General features: G+C 50.4%; 1 protein-coding gene across 7 annotated transcripts in view; it reads left to right on the forward strand.

Moving 5' to 3' along the window:
- kcnh2b (potassium voltage-gated channel, subfamily H (eag-related), member 2b) overlaps nucleotides 1–16,836 on the forward strand; it is a 139,126-nt gene that overhangs the window by 65,554 nt on the left and 56,736 nt on the right. For 4 of the 7 annotated variants that reach the window (XM_076047728.1, XM_076047724.1, XM_076047730.1 and 1 more), the window contains exons 3-6: nucleotides 4,246–4,413; nucleotides 5,254–5,470; nucleotides 5,594–5,958; nucleotides 6,359–6,570. In XM_076047728.1, the coding sequence (XP_075903843.1) occupies nucleotides 4,246–4,413; nucleotides 5,254–5,470; nucleotides 5,594–5,958; nucleotides 6,359–6,570 (962 nt within the window). Of the gene's footprint in view, nucleotides 1–4,245; nucleotides 4,414–4,576; nucleotides 4,586–5,253; nucleotides 5,471–5,593; nucleotides 5,959–6,358; nucleotides 6,571–16,836 lie in introns of all 7 variants that reach the window. The other 3 variants (XM_076047727.1, XM_076047731.1, XM_076047725.1) reach the window with 2 other exon arrangements.

Raw genomic sequence — 16,836 nt, forward strand, 5'->3', positions numbered from 1 at the left:
TAACTGCTCATTGTCTCCGTCCTTTTTTCTGTCAAAAAGCAATCCAGCATCTTTAATTTACCTACTTTTTCACTCCATGTGTGTGTGTGTGTGTGTGTGTGTGTGTGTGTGTGTGTGTGTGTGTGTGTGTGTGTGATGGAAAGCAGAGCAGAGCAGCAGCGAGGAAACACAGCTCGAGCCCTCGTCCTCCTACTCCTCCCTGGTCCTCCCCTCTGTCTGTGTGTACGATGGACAGTAAACATGAGCTAATGGTTTTCCTGGACGGACACACAGATCTGCACTTTATCTCCATATATGCAAAAAAAATAGATAAATAAACTGACAAAGCCGTCCATTGTGACTGTATGTAAAGTATGAACAGCTGCGGCCTGTGCAAGTCGGTCGCAAAAAATTCTTCAGCGGCCGTCATCTGGAGACACATCTGTGTTTACCCCCCGGCAGATAGAGAGCTTTGCTGTGTTTTTAATCTTGCACTGGCTGTGGGGAGAGTCGCTGCTTCATCGTGTACAACAAGAGCTGCAGATGCAGAAAAGGGAAAAACAAACTGGAGCAGAAAAATAAAAAATGTCTGTGGTTGCTGATGTTGCAGAGGACACTTGCGTCCACTAGGAGGAGTCGACATACATGCAGCTGCAGCCCAGGACTCGTTTGAGTCTCTGGGTGAAGGTATGGGTGGGTTAATCCTTCCCCCCCACTCCCCTCCCCCCTCCCCCCAGGGTGCAGAGGTGAGGGGCCGATTGATTTGACGGTAATCCCGCTGCACTACAATCCACTTGTTCCCCAGCAGAGATTATGACACTAATTTCTAATCCGACGCGCTGCAGCTTTCACCTGGTAATCTTGAAGGCTGCACAGCTGCATGACCAGGACGGAGCACCAACAACATAGTGGAGCGTCTCTGGTTTTATCATTCATTCAAAACAATTTGCCACATTTACTTTTGCTCTAATAGGAGGAAAAACACTATGGCTATTAGCAGCATCCAGACAGATTAGTTCGTTCTAGAGATGGTTTGCTGAGTAAAGCAGGTCATGTGACCATTGTGCTTCTTTCCTTCTGTCTGACTGTCTGTCTGTTTGTCTGTCTGCCTGTCTGTCTGTCTGTCTTTCTTTCTTTCTATTTTTTTTGGCAGTTTTGATTCATTGTGATAATCTCCCACAGCTTTGTAAATCAGCACTGCTAAATCAGATTATCAGGCCTTTACACGCTGATTTGGAAGCCACCCAGTGGGGTATTTACACCGGGAGGCATTTAGCTTGTCAACCTCGCAGCTCCGTCGCTGTCACGCACACACATGAGTAGGAGGCCTTCTTCTTCTTCTTCCCCTTCTTCTTCTTCTTCTTCTTCTTCTTCTTCTTCTTCTTCTTCTTCTTCTTCTTCTTCAGTGGCAGACAGACAACCTAGAATGATCAAGAGCAAAGAGTTCTAATCTGCAGCAAGTCAACACGCTTCCACCACTCAACCTTCACATCAGGCTGCTCAGTCTGCAGGACGGCCAACAGACGATATGGTGCACTCATGCTTTGATGTTTGAATTTATGCGCGCGCAATTACTTTGAGTAGTTTGTATAGTCAGAGAAAAGGTACACACACACACACACACACACACAGTGTTGTGTAACTCAGATCAGCAGGAGCTCCAGATACGTTCAGACAATCGACTTTGTCTTTTGATGTATCAGAGCTGAGGCTAAATCCTAAGTAATCCTGTGTGTGTGTGTGTGTGCGAGCGCGTGAGTGCATGCATGTATTTGCATGCGTGCACTCACGCGCATGTTTTATTGTATTTTTCTCTGTACAAACCATATCCTTAATGCACAAAGCGCGCACACTGTCCTCTTTCTGCTCAGCTGGCAGCAGGCTTCCTCTTTACTACTTGGCTTCCACAGAGGAGACAGACTGTGTGACAGCCCATAATACCAGACAGCAGAGACAATAGAACAGCCGATACTGGGGCCGCACAGCGGCTCCACGATGATAATGGTGAGGATGAGTTAATCCACCGGACAGCATGGGCACGGACACCACAGACCTCCAGAGGGAAGGCGAGCACTGGATGTTCATTAGAATCAGGGAGTGAAGCCAGTAATCCAATTTAATCTGTTGGACAATATCATGAGATATTTATCTAATTCGAGTAAATCAATTGAAATGTGTTGAGGGAGTGACTCAGCAGCGATGTTGTGTTGTTTTTCTGCCTCCTATCTCAGCATGCCGACGGCCCGACAAATCATCAGTTTAGCATCCAGGAGGGTGTAAACAGCGGGCTAATTATGCCGCGTCTCTCTGTCGATCTGTTGCTGGTTGTGCAGGAGTGCTTGTGCGAGCCTGCTTCAGCACATTCTGCTGAAACCTGGACCTGGACGGCTGAGTGTCTCCTGCAGGCCTGTTGAAAGCAGGCTGAGCGGCGGCGCTGCTGAAGGCCTCAGCTGTTAATGAACACAGGCATGAATGGACACACACCACCCGGCAGTTTATGAATGAAACGTGACAAACGCATCAAGAAAAAGCTGTACACATTTGCACATGCATGCACGCACACACACACACGCACGCACACACGCACACACACACACACACACACACACAGCCCAGCCCCAGATATGTCCAGATGGTGTAATCCTTTGGTTTTTTTCCCCCCGTGTTTCATTTTTCCCCCTCTCCTCTCCTGTGTCGGGATTATGTTACTGTCCAATCGGATTCTGGCCCACTCTGGGCCGATGATGCGAGATGAATGACAGGCATGATGTGGCTGAGCGAGGCGGCCGTGCCGCGCGGTGCAGTGCAGTGCAGTGCAGTGCCGCAGACGCACTGTACACTGGCTAGCAGAACCTAAACTGTGTCCGCCGTCGGCGTCACTCGCCGCCCAAACTGCCGCGGCCGCCGTTGGCAGAGCCGCTCGCCGTCCGTCCGTCCGTCCGTCCGTCCGTCCGTCGGTCCCTCCGTCCGTCCGTCAGCGTCCAGGTAAGAGCCGGGATGTCGGGGCAGGAGTGAGGGATGCTGGGAAAGGTGAGCTGTGGTGGCAGGGCAGCCGTGTTTTGGGAACATGGACATGACCTCGAGGAGGATTAGTAAATCCTGAAAAGGCTGGCGCACGACATTCAAACTGGACGACGACACTCACGCTGAGTTGTTTGAACCGGAATGACCGATTGTCTGATATTCATTCAAAAGGAAATGAGACAATGTGTTTGCTGAATTGTTTGGAAAGAACTCTCCTGCTACTTTTGAAAATCTAAAGGTCCTGACACTTGTTTGGACCGCTGCCTCCTGCTCTGTTTTCCACATTTTTGTGTTGACGACTTTCTTTTGGCAATTGTGAGAAGTGCGGATATGATGAGTATTGTCAATGTGGCTGAAAATTTAATGTTCTGCAAATCTGGAATTCTACTCTTTCTTTTTTTTTTTTTTTTTTTTTTTTACTCTTATGCACCAGTGACCTGTCTGAAGTTCTGAAATCTGCTCTGTGTTCATTTATTTGCTTCAGAGCTGGCTGGTTTTGTGTCAGTGATGCTTGGAAAAACTCAGTGTTAGAGTTTGTTGTTGTATGCGGCCGGTGATGACTGTCTGTCATTGTTCGGGTCTTCATTCGTCCTCGCGAGTCGGATTTCTGGCATCATCTGCTTTGCATAGCCGCGCAAACCCAAATGATCAGGGGTATTTTTCGTGCATGAGGCAAAAACAGAATGACATGAAAATGACTGTCAGCACCTGAGCCAAACACTGAGTTACTCGTGTTGTTAGTGTGTCGTCCCAGTTGTTGAGATTCCCCCTCACTCCAGGATCAAAGTGTTTGTTCCTCAGAGAGCAACGAGGTCCTTCAAAATAAAAAAGCTCTCATATACCTGCTGTCAGGAAATAAGAACAGCCTGGCTCTGTGTTCCAGGCCTGGAGGTCTCGCCTTGAGCCCAGCCAGCCACTTACAGTAATATGTCTCATTTCACGCTTGCTTAGCCGTTTAAGTCCTCATGTGGCAGATTAGCGAACGTGCGCGGCCTCGTAGGCAAGGACGTGTGTGAGCTGATTAAGCGCTGATGCACATTTTCACATGAAAGTGTGTGTGTGTGTGTGTGTGCATGTGTAAAACGTGGCTCGTGCATCTACTGAACACTCTGCATGCAAAACACTTTGAGGACTAAAAGCTTTGTGAGCGTCGAGTTTCAGTTCCACCACGTTTAAAAAAAAAAACCCCACCAAGTTGAACAGTTTGTTGAACGCCGCCTGTTTCTGGGCCTCCCTGCACAGGCCTCTGCTTCCTGTGCATGGTGGACGTGGTGCCGGTGAAGAACGAGGATGGCGTGGTGATCATGTTCATCCTCAACTTCGAGGTCATGTCAGAGGGGACACACCACAGGGAGGAGCTCAACCACCACCTGCCCACCTGGCTCGTCACAGGTACACAGCATCCAGACAGTAAGCAGCACTTCCACTCACACAGTCTCATCTCCTCTCCTCTCCTCTCATCTGACCTGATCTGACCTGACCTGACCTGACCTGATCTGACCTGATCTGACCTGATCTGACCTGATCTGATCTGATCTGATCTGACCTGATCTGATCTGATCGAACCTCTCAGCCTTCACGGGTAAAAAAACGTCTCTGATCTGATCGTGCAAAGCCGTTCCAAGTCAGTCGACCACGATGGAAGTTAAATTAATAGTTGAGTTCTTTTTTCATGAAAAATCTCAGAGAAAGTTCAAAGTTTAAAGCCTTTAAAAAAAAAAAAAAAACAATTAAAGGGAAAGTGCTGTAATGACTTCTTCACTTTCTTCAACACGCCCTTAAAAGTCCCATATTTTTTTGTGTTTTGTGAACATTCCACTCAATGAAAGTGTATCTTTAATCCACCTGGATCGCAGATACAATGCGGATCTATTTTTTCCTTTTTTAATCTTTCTTTGGGAACATCATGTTTCCGAAATGATATTAGGTTTGCCTTAAAAAGAAGTTTTGAGGCTAAAAGCTAAAATCTAATCACGTCTACTGTCCCAGATTCCGGCAGCAAATTGTTTTTTATGCCATGATATGAGAGTCTATCAGATTTAGAGTGATGACAAGTTCCTATTCCCCTCTCTCCCTTGATCACCCTTGATGGCCTCTTCCTAAAATAACCACTAACATTCTTAGCGCTGTTTTCCTTTATGCTTTGTCCTCTCAGTGCTCCTTCTTCTTTTCATCCTCCTGTGCACCAAGTTTTGAGTTCTCTTCTCTTTTCTCGGTCACGGCTACGAGTCTTTTTTGCTCCTCCTCCAGGTCGTCCACGAGGCTTCAAGCTGCGTCGTTTCCCGCTGCTGCGCTCGCGCTCCAACAGCAAGGCGTCTCTGGACGACGCCGAGGTGGGACGAATCCCCACCGCCACCCAGCTGCCGCTGCACCCGGAGCCCCACGCCTGCGAGTCCCTCGGCCTCACCGAGTTCCTGCCTCTCCCCCCTTTACCGCCGTACCACCAGGAGTCCACCAGCGCCAGCAGGTGGGCTTCTGGGAGCGGTGGGGAGAAAATACGATTTGAAATAAAGCCAAACAAACTCTGCCATCGGTTCCTGATGACGTAGCCGATCACAAAATTTGGAAAATCCCCCCCCTGTGTCTCCAGGTCGGGTCTCCAGGGCTGGTCGGAGGACTGCCAGGAGGACCAGCGCACCCTGCTGTGCGCCGACCCGTCGGCGCAGCAGGCCCAGCCCCCTCCACCGCCGCCGCCGCCACCCCCGCCGTCGCTCCATCACTTGCACCGGGCCCAGCTGGTGGGGCCGCTCACCCAGTCGTCGCCTTGCGTGGTGCCCCACCACAGGCACAGCCTCGCCCCGGACGGCTCGGCCTCCAACTGCTCCCTGTCGCGTACCCGCTCGCGAGAGAGCTTCCACAGCATGCGTCGCGCCTCCTCCGTGGACGAGATCGAGGCCATGAGGCCCGACTGGGCCCTGAAGAACCGCAGGGCCAGCGTCCGGCCGGGCAGCACCGGTGAGGAGCCCAGCTAGGGGGCGATCAAGTCTTCTAGTTGTGTCTAGTTGTGTCTAGTTCTCATAAACACACACCATTGTGCACATTTTGTTGATTCTTGAGTCATTTTACAGTAAATTTAGCCCTCTGTTTACTGCCTCCTGATAAAAGTGTTGTTCTGTGAGGTGTGATATGTGTCACCACAAAGGTTGATTTGTCGAGCTGTGTATTTTTTGGGGGGAGTTCCTTTGATCTAACCTTTAATCTGTGAACATATTCCATAAAATCAACTCAAAATCTACATTCAAAGTAGCTTCAAACTTTTCTACATTCAAAAAAAACTTCTCTTGCTGATTATGTAAAAGAAAAAATACAATTTGGTCCTCTGACCACCTGTTCTGGCCTGCGGCCGTGTCTGCAGGTGGGGTCAACAGCAAGTCCAACATCCTGAACTCCACGTCGGACTCGGACCTGATGCGGTACCGCGCCATCTCCAAGATCCCTCAGATCACCCTCAACTTTGTGGATTTCAAGCCCGACCCGCTCATCGCCCTCCCCACGGGCGAGATGGACATCATCGCGCCCTGCAAGCTCATCGACCGCACCCACCATGTCACGGAGAAGGTCACGCAGGTAGGACGCCGCGCTCTGGGCCTGCTGTGTGTGTGTGTGTGTGTGTGTGTGAATCCTCTCTCCTCTGTCAGTTTGTTGCTGCTGCTTTCCATCCAAATGTCGACCTTCTGCCTCATGAAACGTGCGGATGCTGCTGTGACGCTGGCGTGTCGTCTGCACGAGGCTTGAGAGGTTGAGAGGGTCTCTGAGCCGTGGGCTCAGCTGACGCCGGTCCTCTTATCTCCACCGGCTGCAATGTGAGCGGCCGTCCTGATTGCAGCCCCGTCTCCGGTGTGAATGAGCCTGATTGAGGTCTGATTGGATGATAATGAAAATGGTGGTGATGATGATGATGATGATGATGATGATGATGGAGGGTTTCGCTGGCTCCTCATTAACCTAGAGAGGCTTGATAAGGATGTATGAGGATGTTGCTCACGTGTTTCCAGACTTTCATGACTTTTGCACTCCTCTCCAGAAGTGTACTGGCCACCTGCTGGCAACAAGCTGCGGCTGCAACTGCTAAGTAAAAACATAATAATGTTTTTTGCTTGAATTGTTTGCGACGTGATTGATCCAGCAATATATTTTTCTGTGTTGCCTTTGCATTGAACAATAGGATGTAAATAGCTTTGGCTCTTATTTTGAAACACCAGCGTCACTCACTCATGAGTCACACAGGCGCTACGTGTCCCTTTAGTCGCTTTTGATTTAATGGCCCTGCGACGTGAAGCATTTGCTCGCAGTGACGGAGGAGGGCGCAGCACATCAGGGGCTACACAAGGGAACAAACATACGCTCAGATTTATGGTTTGTTTTCCGAGGCACCTCTCATTGCAATAACAGGTGGAAATTGTGACGATGATAAGATAAAAAAAAAGGATTTTGGGCAGATCGTTTGTGACTCAGGGGGCGCGAGGTGTTTTGCTGCCGGCTGTGTTTTATTTATCAGGATTAAGATGTCTTGATGAGAAGCAGAGTCATTATTGTTGTTCTATTTTCTTTTTGGATCCCCTCCAGATGGTGCAATTACTGAAAACTTTGTCTCCCGCGGCTCCTAACGAGCTCATCGTGCTGCGAAAACGTCTCTTCTCGTTGCACTACTGCAGATTCCTTTCACTGCCTGAGTCTTGTTGCGTGAGTCTGCTGCTCCACTTCTGCCATCGACTGATTTTCATCAGATACAAGTCGTGACCCTCCTTGACAAGCTGCATCCCCTGCTGCGGCCTGAAGATGGCAGCGCCACACTGGCGAGCACAGTGACAGCTCCTCAGTGAGAGAGGTGGAGAGAGAGGGAGAGAGAGGGAGAGAGAGAGAGAGAGAGAGAGAGAGAGGAGGGAGGGGTGGGGGGTGTCGAGATGTTGGGAGGCAAACGGTGCTGAATAATTCAGGAGCTCCATCTGAAAACATCTGACATCCCCAACGAGAACACATGCATGTTTTTCCTCCCTCCTCCAGAGGGGCTCCTGCCACTGCCACCCCACCCCCACCCCCCAACATCAGCCTGCTTTCTGTTTCCTAGTTTCCCATCGCTGACTTGAGTTGCACTGTGAGCGAGTCGGCTGTGACGCTCCGGCACCGTCCTGCTTTTGAGGGCAACTCCTCCGCTTTCCAGTCAGCGGCACAGACCTCTCTCACCTGTCGGTAGCTGCGATGGTCCAGCTTGTTCACGTGGTGCCACACACACCTCTGCAGGCTCCAGTGATGGGTGGATGGAGTGATGGTGAGAGGCTGAAAGACCTTCTTCACTTCTTTTCATTTGCAGATTTTAAGCAAAAAGAAAAAAAAAAAGTGAAGCTGATTGGTTGAGGGATGGATTAAAAACATTGAAAGCATCCAGCTGCAGTTGAAGTTCACTCAGAGTGTGTGTCACTACACAACACAGACACACACACACACACACACACACACACACACACACACACACGCACATGTTTTAGTGACGCTCCCTGACTCTGGGCTCCTATAGGCGACTCTCAATTAGCTGCACGCTTCACACACTCGCCCATCGCTGCTCCCATATCGCGTTCTCCATGCAAACACACACACATTCAGCTCTGCACACACACACACACACACACACACACACACGCACGCACGCACACACACGCGCACCATGAGGCACTTACAACAACCCCTGATGCATACTTAGGCGTGCACACACACTTGGACGCAGCCTCTCCACTCGAGCAGCATGTCACAGCAAAGTCCAGACTGGGATCCAACGGAGCGCTGGATCTCACACACGGCTCCCGGCAGCAAGGCGGTAGGAAGACACTCCTTCAAAACATCTGTTAAGACGCTCAGGAGTGTTTGGGTGTGTGTGTGGTTTCTTTTGGAAGGCCTGTGTGTGTGTGTGTGTGTGTGTGTGTGTGTGTGTGTGTGCTGGTGTTGCTGGTCGGACAGCCGCTGATGCAGCAGTTTGCAGCCAGAGTGGAGAAAGTGTGTTTCTTGTCGTGTGTTGTGGGAAGGAAGGAGGAGGTCAGTCTGATCGCAGAGTTTCCTGGAGGTGTTTGAAAGTCAGGTGTCGTGTCCTGCAGCTCAAGACAGACCCAGTCTTCTCTACTCTGAAGGGGGAAAGTTACCTCCGAGCTGCTTGAGTGCAGGCGATGCCGCCCAGCGCTGGGTGCACAACACCGGCCGCGGCGGCGGCTGAGGCTGCATCCCAATTAAGCGGCGGCTCCGAGATTTTGTGCGCACTCAGCGTGGAGGAGATGTTGTGAACGGGGCCGTGCAACAGCCGTCCTAATTAGAATGATTTATTTGGATTTTTCGCCGTTTCCGAGCCGAGAGCAACTTCCTCTCCTGGTTCCTGCTGCGCTGCAGAAACGCCCACGCTCCTCCGCTGCCACCTTCAGCCGAGGCGCACAGATACACGAGCGCGGGGAGATTTAAAAGTCCCCCGTCATGCAAAATTTACACGGCTAATGTCTCCTTACAATGATCTGCGTCTCTCTCCTGTCTGCGAACTCCCCCATGGTGCATCACGTCCATCCTTCACTTCTCTTGTGCTTTCTTTCCCTTAACCAATCGGAAAGTGTGCGCTAAAACTCTGTGATGTCACCGAGTGCACTGACGCCTTCTCCCACTTTATTGATGACGTCCTCGGCAAAGCGTTGGGTTTGGTGTGCGCTCCATCAGTCATGTGGAAGCTCCAGGAAACGCCTCCTTAGGCAGTAAACTGAGGGACGGTTGTGCTGTTTTCCGGTGGTTGATAGAGTTTGGGGTGGCAATTAATCATGCAAGTTGTGGAGGAAATCAAAAAGCTGTGCAGAAATACACAGTGACAGAATCAGATTTGGAGCAGCGGCGGTAGATCATGCTTGTGTTGTGCGTCACGGCGTGAGACAGCTGCTGCTTGCAGAGTTCACACAGGGGACCGCAAGGAGCCACTTATCAAAGCCATTACAGCCCTACAGCACATAAGTGGAATGTAGGTTGGGTATATTTCTTTAATAAGTTGGCTTCGCAGCAAATTAGGTGGGCGGGAGGAGGAGGAGGAGGAGCTTGTTGTGTTTTTTACATCACAGCTGACGTTAGGAAGATGTGACAGCGGCGATAACCTTTTTTTCTAACATGCTTTTCACCATTAGATGGCGCTCAATCCTACATACAGGCCTTTCAGCAGCATTTTATAGCAATGACGTTTCTACTTTTGTGAGCTATTAAATAGCATCAAATGCAGAAGAACTTTTTTTTTTACTCTTTCCTTGTTTCACCCCCAGTAAAAATAAAAAGTAATGCCTCAAAAGTGAAGTTGTGCCTGGACTGCTAAACACGAAGGCATCGACCAGCTCGCTGAAACGCTGCCCGGCAGCCTCGGGCAGGTGTAATGCAACGGTGAACGCTTAGTCAATTTTCCCACAGTATCCTGACAGAAACATGAGGCGGCAGTGTGAAGCCGCTGGATGGAATCCTTTAAAAATCATCCTGCCGCCTCATTGGTTGTTCTGCGTTCGCACCTGCAGTTATTTTTGGCCGTGGTTCCTTCTTTTTCGGGGGTGTTGTTTTGCAGTGAAAGTGTCAGCGGCGGTGGTGTGGAGGTCGAGCTCACGTGTGACACTGCCGCTGTTTTTGTTTTTTGTTGAGAAGTGGACCTCGGGCAAAGTCCCACAGTCAGCTCAGAATTTGTCCGTGCATGTCGTTTCCTTTCCCAAGTTTTGAGTCTGAACTCTCAGACGACTTTGGGAATGTTTCCTTTGGACAAATGTGCTCATTTTCAACCAGCCAATCGATATCAGCCTTGTTGAGTGTGTGTGCGTGTGTGTGTGTGTGTGTGTGTGTGTGTGTGTGTGTGTGCGTGTGTGTGTGTGTGTGTGTTTCCCCCCTCCTGTGTCCCTGTGTCTGTGACACCGTGACCCAACCAGTCCAGCTCCTCACCTCCCTCCAGCACAGCAACATTAGACTCATCGATCTGGCCATTTGTAACGCTCTAGAAAACGTTTGCGGCTTCCCAGTCGATTCAGGTGCAACTCTGCAAACACGCACTGTGACATTCGCCACAGTTTTTCAGTTGGCGTCCTTCAGCCGCTACAAAGGCATTGAAAAGAATACAGCAAAAAAAATGATGATAAAAGATCTGAAAACGCTTAAAAATAGACTGTTATTGAAAAATCCATTAATTTCTGTGTGGAAATTACCTCCTGATGCTTTTGTGTGTGTGTGTGTGTGCTTGTGCGCGCTCGCTCAGCATGAACTGGCTCAACTGAATGTGTCCGGCACTAATTCGCACTCAGACGGAGGGAAGGCTTCTCAATCTGTTTGCAGCCTGATTGAATGCCTCTTGGCGCTGCTGGCAGGCTACCTCTGTGTCTTCATCACACACAAAGGCACGCGGCGCGCGAGCAACAACACGCACACGCACACGCACACACACACACGCACACACTCGCAGATCAATGGCAGACCCTGAAAGGCAGGCGGCGTGGCAGCGAAAGCGAAACAGACGGTTTGAGGAGAAGAGACGCAACTGAAGGAAGAAGAAAGACGCAGCAGAGATGATGATGAAGGGAGACGAGGGATATAAAAAGGGATAAAAGTTTGCAAAGCGCTGAAGGTGGAGAAGGAATCTTGAGTGGTTCAGGAGCTCTTGTGAAATCTGGCTCCTCCATCACGCCAAGGGCCCACAGGAAGTGTTTTCAGTCGCTTTTTCACGTCAGATCGTTGACTTCTCACCTGTGACCAAAGCAGGAAGCGCCTCTGTTGGTCAGGACACATTTTCACGTGAAATGAAGGAGGCAAAAAATGACATCAGGAGGTTTCAGAAGTCATCTCAGGTGGAGGAAACCTGCACCGTGGAAGTGCAGAAGTGCTGGTGCGGTAGTTGGCCAGGAGGGGCAGTAGTGTGCAGCTCATTGCAATGAAGAGACGCAGCAGCAAACCTGCTGCACGTCTGTCCAGCCACGTTCCAGATGCTCCAGACGTGGCCTCGGGCTGGAGGATGTGGATCTGGCAAAGCTTCCGTCCACCTGTTGAGTGGAAGACAGTCAGTGGTGGTGCAGGCCAGTTTGGAGGATGGGCGGAGCTTATTTCTTTCTCCTTCTCCTCCTGTGTCCCCCCATGTTATGTCTGTTACCTTTGTTTTCCTTGGCCTCTATTTTCACCTCCCTCTTCTGTGTCATCCATCGCTTCACTTTTTCTTTCACTCTTCCTTCCTTCCTTTGCTCTCTGCCTCTATGACCCATTTCCTTGGCCCCGGCCCCATTAATCACCGTGTTGTGGGCCGGGGCAGCCTGCCTTTCCTGCCTGGCTGCCCCTCCTCATCAAAGCAGGTAATTGAATCAGAGAGGGGCTCAAGGTCTCAACAATAAGCAGCCATTGATTGCTCTGTCATTTACCTCGCTTATATATGGCCCGGCTTTTTCTCTCTTTCTGTTTTCTTTTTTCTTCTTCTCCAAGTTGTTGCCGCCACGGTTGCTCACGGTGTGGATCCACGTCTGGTAATGGAGATCTATCTGTTTTTAACCCAAGTGCATATCAGTCTTGCGGCTGGGGTGAGCGATCACAGGGACGGTGAAAAGATACAAACTGGTCGGATGAAAGCGAAGGAAGTCAAGGCGGAAGAGAGAGAGATGGAGTCAACAGCGTGTTGTGCCTGGAACTGCTGCCTCGCTGCTCTGCTGTTGTTACAGTGATACAAGTGTTCTTCGGTGGCACGTAACCTTTCATATATATGCTTCACTCACGAGGTTTTCCTTTGTTTTGCTGTTTAATCAGAACTTGAGCTTTGTAATAAACAAAGAGACACAGATTCAGTCAGTGGCAAACAGGCTGACGCTTCCTGTTGCCGCAAGAGACCAGGACTGGCAGTGGAGAGAAGCCTTGTGTGTTGTTCTGAGGAAATTCTGCCTGGTTCTGAGCCAACTGGCAGCCATCCACAGTCCACAGTCCACAGCAGCAAGCAATGACAACAATTTAGAAACAAAAAAAACAAGCTTTAATGCTCTTTCGAGTGGGGGAGAGTTCTCTCTGACAGATGTACAGTATATTTACATCCCTGTTCATTTGATTTTATCCATCCCCTGCTTGTGGGGGGTGGGGACGGGGACTGGTGGCGCCCCGATGGGGGTAGTGAGGCCGACCCGGCCCGATCCATCACGGGGTGAGGATGTGGCGGCAGCGTAGGGCGGCTCAACAAAATGGGCTCATCTCTGGACGCAGTGGAGTGAACCAGGCAAGGGAGCGAGGTGCTCTGTCACTGACACACACACACACACACACACACACACACACACACACACACACACACACACACACACACACACACAGCCGGCAGCTGGTTGTGTTGCTGTGTTCTCCAGCGTGAACCCACTTAGAATGAAGCAGCCGCTCCAACAACATTTCCAATTAGTCTGTATATGTCTCCCCAAAAGTCGCCTTGTGGGAGGGGCAACTTCTCACTCAAGCAGTCCAGCACCGGCTTGTTTCTGAGATTTGGATGAGTAGGCAGGGTTCACTTTGCTGCTTTGCTTTTCTGCTCTTACAAACAAGCAGAAAAGAAGATGGAACCTGACGCCAAAACCTCAGAATATAAAGAAACAGGGCCTGGACCAAGAGTGGACTTCTGATAGTTCTGCGCTGATGTGGGTTTGCTCACAGAAGAGTTGGACAGGCCCCCAGTGTTTTAGCTGCAGGACACATCCTGTCAAACAAATGGTTCCAAACATGTGCACAACTACGAGTGAGTCACCCGTAAGGTGCACGCCGACACCTGACTCCACCTGACTCCACCTGTCACAGCTTCCTTTGTCTGCACCACACACACACACACACACACACACACACACACACACACAGCCTGTAGTGGTGTCATTGCTCTCCCCCCACTCCTCCACCTCCCCAGGGACTAGCAAGGTGCCGGCTCCTCAGGCAGCCACTGAGGAGCGTCATCCCAGGCTGCCATTTCCACCCAGTCATTATCCAGGACCCGGTCTGGACCCGGAGTCCTGCTCAAATACCATGGTATTTGTCAGCACGGCAGCAGCAGCAGCAGCAGCAGCAGCAGCAGCAGCAGTTCTCCGAATATAGAACCGGTGTGATGTGCACAGTGATATCAACCAGGTTCAGTCACAAACTTGGACTGTGCACGCACACAAACACACACACACACACACACACACACACACACACACACACACACACAGAGCAGAACCATGCAGGGTTTGTACCCTGAAGTTTTAGTTGGGCCTGCATTTCATCAGTTGGTGGCTCTATGAGTGAGAAATCAAGGACAGCTGAGGGGAAATGAAAAATCCTGTGCAAAAAAAACAAACAAATTTAAACCCAACACTTTGATTTTATGTTCTTTTGGTCCCTCTGGAAAAAAGGAACTTGAGATTTACTGTACACAAGCTGCCCCAAAAAAAGGCTTTGAGGCTTCAGCAGCGACACTCTGGAGAGTTTTTCATAAACAGCAGAATTCTGAAAAAACAGGCTGAGTTTTATTTGGGTGAAAATGCATAGAAATATCCTCCAGTGTGTGTGTGTGTGTGTGTGTGTGTGTGTGTGTGTGTGTGTGCGTGCGTTGGCTCAGGAGTCCACCATCTGCTCATCTTCTCAAGGTCTTTGCAAACACACACACACACACACACACTCACAGTAATAGTCCAGCGGTCCTACATTATAGTTTACAAACACACACACACACACACACACACACGTGCTGGTCCAGGCCACTATGAGGAATCACCTCCTGTTGTTCCGTATCCAGGTTAACATGTTTCCTGTGGAGGAAACTGCTGAGCCCACAACTTCAGCCGACCAATCAGAGCGGGGACCTCAGCGGGCGGGACGTCGTAACTCGGGTACGATAGTGGCGCCACCTGTCTGGCACAGCGTTGAGCCGCGTCGTGTGTTTGAGCCGCGCCAGGATGCTGCTGGGCAGTCTGTCTGTCTGTCTGTCCGTCCGTCCGTCCGTCCGTCCGTCTGTGCAGGTAACCGATGCACAATGTTGCTGAGTTTGCAGCACGATTCCTTCTTCCTGCTTCTGTGGCTGCAGCGTCACAAAGCCCCGCCCCCCTTCCCCGGGGGACAGTCACGTTCATCTCGTCCTTACGAGCTCTTTGCTCAGGCTTTGGCCAAAGATCCGTCCCGGTGGAGTGCAAACAGCAGAGCATGAGCATTAGTGTTGGCTTTGTGCAGCGCTAGCGGAGAGGAAACCCGCTGACAGAGTTGAGCGTGCCGGCCGCGGTGTCGGAGGGGGAGGGGGGCGGGGTTCAGCCCAGGACACAGTGCTGCCCCCTTTTTACCCCGAAGGCTTTTCTGATTACTACGACAGCAGAGTCACCTCCACTGAAACACTCTGTCAAAGAGCACTTTTTTTCCTCCTCACAGATAAACGACTGAAGCCTCTGCAAGCTGCACTGTGAAGGTCCTGAAAGGTCTTGTGGCAGGTGGCTGCAAACAGAGGGCTAACTATGCTGCGCTCAGAAATAAATCGCAGAGCCGAGACAACGAGCGATGAGGCTCAGGGACGGGCGGAGCTGCTTTAGGACCAGCAGCTCCGTCACACCTCCAAACTGTAAAACATCTCTGGGGGGGGGGGGTCTGTGAGTGTGTGTGTGTGTGTGTCTGTGAACAATGTGTGTGCTCATGAAAGGACACAAACTAGACGAGACGTGTGTAAAGCGTGTGTGTGTGTGTGTGTGTGTGTGTGTGTGCTGGCTCCACTGGGAGCTGCTGTCACGGCTGTCACGTCCCATTCTCACTGAGGCTCTCGTCCACTTCCTGGTGTCTTTGTCAATCTTTTTCCCTCCAATTCCACCGGGAGCGAATCAGCTCGCGTGCATCGCAACCGACCGATCACCGTTCTGTATCGTTTTCCTTTTTGTAGCTCGTCACGCAAATTAATTGTGCATCGGCTCCTGAGGAAAAAAAAAGTTCTGCATATTTTTGCATATTTGACTCGTGTCAATACAGCGTGTGCCAAACCGGGTGCACACTCGGGTGCTTCAGTCCAACAGTATTTACAGGAAATGTTTCTCTGCTCGTTTTCACGCCGACATGCGGCTTGACCTTGCAGTCAAACTCATTTCATAATGACAGCGTGAGGCCAACGCTGGAAACGCTGAGCAGATACTTCTGCCTCTTCCTCCCGTTTCCGAAAATAGATCTTTTATTTTTTTTATATTTATATAATTATATTTTATTTTTTTTCGCCGCGTTTGCGTGTGTTAGTTTCAGCGCGCAGTATTAATGACAAACAGGCACAGTTCAAAGGAGATTTGGTGCCTTTAATCTCCGGACAGTTTCAGCGCTGCCGGCTCAGGAAGGGATGCGGACTTTGCAGGGAAGGGCAGAAGGAGGAAAAAATGTTTCCCGAGTTGCAGAGGTTTTTAAAGCAGCGCCGAGGCAAACTGGGATTTAATCCTTTATTTTCTCCTCCAATATTTAAAATGATGAAGGTCCACTTTAACAGTGTTTTCTAACAGCAATCTCGACTAAATGCTCCCGTCAGGTTCGTGACCTCACCCCAGGCTGGGTGTAGGCTACCCCCCCCCCCCCCCCCCCCCCGACACCGCATTGTTTTTGGCAGGTCCAACAAAGCATCAGTTTTAGCAGGAGGGTGCAAACAGAGGGCTAAATGAGCTTTTTTTTCTCTGTAGTTTTGCAGTGGTGGGCCGTGCGTTTCAAGGCTGGGTCATCACTCAGTGACGTCACATTGAGCCCGGCCTAAATGAATACACATCACGTTACCCTCAATGTGACACCACAGCTATAAAATCCATACAGGAATCACACAAAGACGTTCCATCACAGGTGACCGAGTGGAGCAAAGTGTAGTGTCGG

This window comes from Nelusetta ayraudi, unplaced genomic scaffold (genome assembly GCF_046127955.1).
Source record: "Nelusetta ayraudi isolate G7.1 ecotype Tasmania unplaced genomic scaffold, CSIRO-AGI_Nayr_v1 ptg000094l, whole genome shotgun sequence".
Lineage (NCBI taxonomy): Eukaryota > Metazoa > Chordata > Actinopteri > Tetraodontiformes > Monacanthidae > Nelusetta > Nelusetta ayraudi.